This window comes from Camellia sinensis, chromosome 8 (genome assembly GCF_055761805.1).
Source record: "Camellia sinensis isolate YWXY chromosome 8, ASM5576180v1, whole genome shotgun sequence".
Lineage (NCBI taxonomy): Eukaryota > Viridiplantae > Streptophyta > Magnoliopsida > Ericales > Theaceae > Camellia > Camellia sinensis.
Window position 1 is genome coordinate 73,159,702 of NC_138968.1, and position 7,089 is coordinate 73,166,790.

The 7,089-nt window shown below is 34.7% G+C and overlaps 1 protein-coding gene across 3 annotated transcripts; it reads left to right on the forward strand.

Moving 5' to 3' along the window:
• Window positions 1–254: 254 nt before the first annotated feature.
• LOC114274764 (uncharacterized) lies at window positions 255–6,666 on the forward strand. Of its 3 annotated transcripts, none has more exons than XR_003633510.2 (6): window positions 310–492; window positions 1,148–1,217; window positions 1,813–1,906; window positions 2,570–2,689; window positions 3,756–3,860; window positions 6,440–6,666. XR_003633510.2 is itself a non-coding variant. In XM_082882841.1 (6 exons), the coding sequence occupies exons 3-6, from the start codon at window positions 1,191–1,193 to the stop codon at window positions 6,548–6,550; spliced, it is 363 nt and encodes a 120-aa protein (XP_082738967.1). In that variant the 5' UTR covers window positions 375–492; window positions 965–1,038; window positions 1,148–1,190; the 3' UTR covers window positions 6,551–6,666. The 3 variants fall into 3 exon arrangements, 2 of the variants coding, with proteins under 2 accessions (XP_082738966.1, XP_082738967.1); XM_082882841.1 differs by lacking the exon at window positions 1,813–1,906 and adding an exon at window positions 965–1,038 and having other exon boundaries at window positions 375–492; XM_082882840.1 differs by lacking the exon at window positions 1,813–1,906 and having other exon boundaries at window positions 255–492.
• The last annotated feature ends 423 nt before the right edge of the window (window positions 6,667–7,089 follow it).

Sequence of the window (7,089 nt, forward strand, 5' to 3'; positions counted from 1 at the left end):
AATGTGTAGAAAAGTAAAGAGGAGATGTTGATAGATGTTGATTGATATGACCCAAATAAGTGTATGTATGCAAAAAAAAAAAATTGTATGTTTTTAGTCCATGCCAAACGTCTACTTAGCTACTAAAAAAATTTAGTCGCCTTTAACTGACTTTTACTGACAAAATTGTTTGGTCGGCAATTGTAATTAAAATTTTGGAGGGAGGATTTGAATTTTTAGAGGGTTCCTAAATTAATTGGTGACGGAACTATGTTTTGGTAGGGAAAAGGTTACTTTACTTGTTTTTGGCGACCAAAGCTATTAGTCAGGGAATTTTTTTTTTTTTTGCACAACGTCACCGTTTTATTTTGGAAGGCTGGTGTGTCTCAATGATCACTGTGAATCTCTCTCTCTCACTCCTCTCCTCCTTCCAGGATCGCTCTCGCACCGTCATCACATCGTCGCACCGTCGTACCTCCGTCGATTCGATCCACCATTGGAGCATTATCCCAGGTATGTCTTTCGCCCTCTCTCTGTCTCTCTCTCTCTCTACCTTTTTCCATTCGCATACTTGTAAATCGACCCAGCCCCAAATCGTAGCCTAAAGAGGTTGAGTCGCATAAGAACTTCCAATCCAGAGTTGCTATACCTGAATGCCCTGGTTGGGTTCACTGGATGCTCTTTCGTCAGGGTAACCTTCCTAGATTTTAAATGTTTGATTGTAGTCATTGAATCTGTAACCTCTCGTGCTTGGAGAGTTATGGATGTCTGGAGGCAATAGTCAGGTGAAATACAGCTTTTTCCACTTCGATTTTGGGATGTATTTAGAAGTTCTGTTAAAGGCCAGTCAAGCTCTGCCTTGTCTATTTTCTTGGCCCTAATGTGCTTTGCCCTTGTCTATTTTCGAAGCACATTTTTAGAAAATTGACTTGCTTTTATTTTATTATTTTCATTTTTCGTTTATCTATTTATTCTTTGACTTCAGAAATCCCAACAAACAGAGCTATGTTGTTTCTAATGATAGCTTTTTCTGTTCTTCCAACGATCTCATTCAAGCAAGTAGTTCTTCATATTCTTTTTGGCAAAAATTTACATGCTCATCTTCTTAATTGTTCCTGTGTGATGATCAGATTAACCTTGCCTTACGTGGTGTTCTGTTCTTGTGCAGTGTGTACAATGTTTATAAGGGTGTTCAAGCAAGGAAAGGAAGCATGTTTCTGGCATTTGGGTTCCTTGTGGTGAGATATTTGTCTTAATCCAATCCTTAAAGCTTGATATCTTTTGTCAATTTTAAACATTTTGATCTCTATTGCTCTATATCTAATTCATGGAGATCATAATTGTAAACGTAACACTTTGGTCCCAACTCAACCATGTAGGTGTGAACAGGATTTGGCTATGGTTTGCCTTTTTTCCCTTGGTGACATTAGGAACACACTACAGGAAATTGCACCTCTAGCCCACTGGTTTAGACTCATACTACAAATATCGATAGCTATATCAATCAGAGAGAGAGAGAGAGAGAGAGAGAGAGAGAGAGAGAGACTCATAACAAAATTTAGCTACTGCAGAGCTGGCTTGGTGCTAATTTGGTACCTGATCCATGATGGTACATTGCTAATTTGCGATGAGGAGGTTCAGCTGATTTGGTGCAGAAAGAAGAAATATCTTTGGAGTTATAATGATTTTATATATGCATTTTTTGCTGTTGTTGTGATTGGCTTTTAGGGCATATTACTGATTAGCTGAGGAACTATTTGGAGCTAACTCTCCAAGGAATTTGTACATATGATAATTTGATAAATGCGTTTGTTTTTTGTTATTGGGTTTTAGGCCATATGACTGATGAGTTGAGGAATTTTTTGGAGCTAACTCTCCCAAAAGTTAAGGACAGAAAGAAGCCTAAATTCACAACTAACCTAAAGAGGTTGAGTTCAGTTCTTCAAATTTATTTTATTAGTGGTGTTATTGAATTTAATTTATATTGGTTATGTTTAAACTTGAGTTGGACTTCACTATACGATTCACAATTGTTGGTTCATATTAAATAATATTTAATTGTTTATTTGTGTTATGTTTTAATGTTAAAAACTTATTTATTTTGTTTATTTATTTATTGTTGACTTTTTTTTTGACTGAATTATTTATTATTGATTGATTCACTTATTTTTAGTATAATGGAACCAACCCAAATTACATTAAATTGGGTATTGTGCAATTTGATCCTTAACCTAAAAATTTAAAACTGATCAAAATTAAACTTATTTGAAGATGCGGAATTAAACCAATGTATTTGGTTTTAATTATTTACCAAGTATTGATGCTATATTTTGGTGGTGCTTAATTTGAAGCAAAGATGACTAGTCAAAGTATATACACCACATTTAATGTTACCGTTTTTCTTCTTCTTTCATTGCCTTCTAGTCGGCTTTCTCATTTTTGGCCCATATCAACTTAAAATTATTTTTATTTTTTATTTTATTTTTTTGTTTGGGGTGTATGTGTTTGGAAATTGTATATTTTTGATATTGATCTCAATTGGACATGTATTGATTTGATTTTGTTTTTGTTTGATAAATGATTTGTTAAGCCTCAAGGAGATTACATAGAGCTTCACAAGAAGAGACATGGCTATCGCCATGATCACTTCAAGCGCAAACACAAGAAAGAGGCTTGCAAGGTTCACAAGCGATCTCAGCTTGCTCAAAAGGTTCAATTTCTCTACTTTTCTCTCTTCTGATTTATATATTTATGAAATTTTGTGTGGAAGTTCTAATTTTGTGCTTCAATTTCAATTGAGCAATCTTTGGGTATCAAGGGTAAGATATTTGCTAAAACATACTATGCTAAAAAGGCCCAAATGAAGAAAATGTGAGTGTCTTTCTTTCATTTTCATGGGTTTCATTTTATTTGAATAATTCCATACTTGTGAAAAATTGAGGACTGTTTTTGAGGTTTAGGACATGAGCCATTGCTACCTTGTTAGTTTGAGGTTTAGGACTCTTGAAAAATTAAGGACTGTTTGTGTGATTCCAATTTTCAAAAGCAGTTGAGAATTATCCAATTTTCCCCTATTACACATTTCTGAAGTCAATCATGTTATGATTTTAGTTATTCCATTAATTTACTTGAAAATTTTCTTAATATCTTTGTTTGTTTGTGTGTGTTTATAATATATATATCGTAGTTGTCAAATTGTGAATCAAATCGTATATCTTGATATCCAAACACATCCATTGTGCTTTGCATATCTGCATATACAATAATTACTGGTGTTTGTAGATGGCCAAGGTAATGAACAAAAATGCTATCAACCATGAAAAATTATTTTGAATCTTAACCTAAAAGTAAGTGGTGTACATTTAAAGTTAGTGAGATGTAGGTCACGCCCACAATGAATATAGACCATTGATTTCTTTTTTTCTTTTCTTTTTTTTGTGTTTGATGTTTGAGGACCAAAACAAAGGTTAAAAGCCTTCCCAAAACAGCCCCTACTGCTACAAAATTCTGTCTTTCCCTTCCCTCTCTTGGTTTGCTTCATTACAAGAAATTGTCTTTCCCTTCCCACCCCTTGACGTTTTATCTGCATATGATGGTCCACAAATCTTGATAGCTTGTTTACTAGCTAATGGAGAAGTAGACGTATTACAGATTGTAGGTAAATTTTTAATGATGAGTTATGAGTTGCATGATTGAACATTTTTGTGTTGGGTGTCTTAATTATTTTTACAAATTACCTAAGTGTCTCTTTGTAATCTTTACTATTCTCTTTGCAGAAAGATCTTGTTATATATGAAATGAACGTTTGTGCTTTTATGGCTGATGAATCCAGTGGGCAAGATCCAAGCATACATAGCAGCTACCTTGGTGTTATTGAGATGGTAATTACTTATTTATTGAACTGAATACATTCTAAAAAATGCTACGAGCACCCACTCTTATAACAATTTCAAGTTATTATCTTGAAAAAGGTTCTAGCAATTCGTTCCTTTTGACATTGGTAACTGATTATTGAATGACTAATAGATGCATAAATTAATATGGTGTAATTCTCTTCTTGGATGATTTGCTTATGTAAACAAGTAGTCTTGTTCCTGACACCGAATACACATTTAGCCAACTTTGTCCAACTCTAGATGAGTGCTTGGGAAAACATAGGGATCTACTCTTTCAGGGCTTGGCTGAATGGGCACCAAAATCATTTTAGGATATGATCACTGTAAGAGTTTCTAGGACATGTTTTGCTTACTTTCAGTTGAGCACTGTTATATTGGTGATCAAAATAGAGAATTGACTTTTACACATTTGTGGTTGGAGATCAGAAGAAACATAGTTAGCATGATTAATCCTAATAATAATTGTTTTTGGTAGGGAACAATATGGAAATTGTAGTAGGAAATCCAAATTGAAGAGAGCAATCTCAATTATAGCTGGTTAATTGTTGTTATGATGTTTGGAGTGACAGTTTTAATCTATCACTTTGGTAATATTAGCGAATTGAGGATGTTTCTTAAGCTGTATAGGTTTTGATCATAGAATTGTCACATATTAATTTTATAAACTGTTTTAAATTTCTGGTTTTCAGTCTCCTTTCTTGTTAAGCTATCCTTGCTGGAAAATTTTCTTGTTACAGTCTTTGTTAACAACACTTGGTTTGAAGTAAACATTGACCACTTTAAGCCACATGCAAGATTGGGAAACCATGTGGCTTCTTGTTTCACTGCTGAGGCTATCTGTGTGTCATTGGTTTGGATACCTGATGTGCTGTGCTACATATTCTTTTTTATTGATTTTTGTTCTTTGAATCACAAATACAATGTGCCTTTATTGACTTGTTTTGCAAGATCAGTGAATATTTCTAGACATCTATTTCCTTTTAGGGTGGCTGAGGTCACCTGATTTTTTTTTTTTTTTTTGAGGATTTGGAATACCACACATTGATCAATCAAATAGAAATTCAATACCTAGAGATTTGGACAAAAAAATTTGAGAAAAAGGCGAACATAAGCCGTTTGGGGGCAAAAAATGGAAACAGCTCCGAGATCATCATGGTCACCTCGGAATAGATTAAACAAACTTGTGAGAGCAAGTGGCATGTTGATAGGACGCACAGTTAGAGATTTAGACAAACAAATGTGAGAGAAAAAGGCAAAAACGGGCCGTTTGGGGGCAAACATTGGAAACAGCCCCCAAACAGCCCCAAGATCATAATGGTCACCTCAGCCTAGATTAAAAAAACTTGTGAGAGTATGCGGTGCATCGATAGGACACATGGTTAGAGATTTAGACAAAAAAATGTGAGAGAAAAAGACTAAAATGGGCCGTTTGGGGCCAAAATTGGAAACTGCCCCAAAATTGTCCCAAGATCATTATGGTCAGCTCAGCCTAGATTAAACAAACTTGTGAGAGTAAGCGGCATAGATTAAACAAACTTGTGAGAGCAAATGGCATGTCAATAGGACGCACGGTTAGAGATTTAGACAAACAAATGTAAGAGAAAAAGGCAAAAACGGGCCGTTTAGGGGGCGAACATTGGAAACAACCCGAGATCATAATGGTCACCTTGGCCTAGATTAAAAAAACTTGTGAGAGCAAGCGATGCATCGATAGGACATACGGTTAGAGATTTAGACAAAAAAAAATTGTGAGAGAAAAAGGCGAAAACGGGCCGTTTGGAGGCGAAAATTGTAAACTGCCCCAAAATCATCCCGAGATTATTATGGTCACCTCAGCCTAGATTAAACAAACTTGTGAGAGCAAGCGGCGCATCGATAGGACACACGGTTAGAGATTTAGAAGAAAAAAAAGTGAGAAAAAGGCAAAAATGGGCTGTTTGGGAGCAAAAATTGGAAACAGCCCCCAAACCGTCCAGAGATCATAACGATCACCTCCGCCTTGATTAAAAAAACTTGTGAGAGCAAGTGGCGCATCCATAGGACACGGTTAGAGATTTAGACAAAACAATGTGAGAGAAAATGGCAAAAACGGGCTGTATGGGGGCGAAAATTTGAAACAGCTCCCAAACAATCCCGAGATCATCACAGTCACATCGGCCTAGATTAAATAAACTTGTGAGAGCAACAAAACACCACCTTTTTGAAATAGTTCCTGAAATAGTAACAAAAATATACATTTCTGTAAAGAACAATAAAAAGAAGCCTTATTTGAGTAAAGACCACAAATGAAAAAGTCCGGGAATGAGGCTAATGCGGTTGGTATTAAAACTAGACGCCAAACAACATTGGAAATGATGATATTGATAGAATTGAAATGTTGATTGGATACATACATATGAATGTTGTTTTATTTACAAAATGGTATTGATAGTCATTTAATTTGTTCATGTTACCTTTACTTTCCATTGGCATTTTTCATTTTTTGTCTAATTTAATAATCATTTGATGTGCAAATATTTTCATAAAAAAATTTACCTGACTATTTCTCTTTTTCTTTGGTACAGATGGATGAATTCGTGCACGAAGCTGAATTGTACAGGACTAGTTGGCACTTGTTATATTTTTTGAAGGATTATGTATTTTTGGATAGATGTGTATGGAAAATATTTGGATAGACTACTAGTTATATTTTTGGATGATTATATAGATTACATGACTTTTAATTGGACGATTATGTAGTTTGGAATTACTTGTGGATGAAAACTTATAATAGTTGATGACTTCAATTAAACATGTTAAGGATTTGATGATTTATGTATTTTGTTGGATGTTCGTGGTTCAGCAGATTTTGTTGGTTTGAATGATTCTTGCCAATTATAGGTTATATTGAATGGATTTGATGGATTATTATATTTTGATAAACAAAAAGAATTGAATTGGCGACCAAAAATTGGTTTTGTTTTTTCTCTTTTGGCAACCAAGTGATTAGTCAGGAAAGGTAAGTAATACTTTTGCTGACTAAAGTTGTTAGTCGGTGTATGACCACTCACATTTGGCGACCAAAATGTTAGTAGGCAAAAGGATACATTTGGCAACTAAATAATTAGTCGGTACATTATTAATTTTGGCGACCAAAGGGTTTGGTCGCAAATAGGTCTATTTCCAACTAAAGTTTTAGTTACGCAAACATTACTTTTGCTGACTAACAGATTTG

Coding starts and splice junctions, on each gene's coding strand:
- LOC114274764 (XM_082882840.1), top strand. CDS start 1,191: ATGTTTCTGGCATTTGGGTTCCTTGTG. Junction 1,218..2,569: donor TGGCATTTGGGTTCCTTGTG/GTGAGATATTTG, acceptor TGATTTGTTAAG/CCTCAAGGAGATTACATAGA. Junction 3,861..6,439: donor ACCTTGGTGTTATTGAGATG/GTAATTACTTAT, acceptor TCTTTGGTACAG/ATGGATGAATTCGTGCACGA.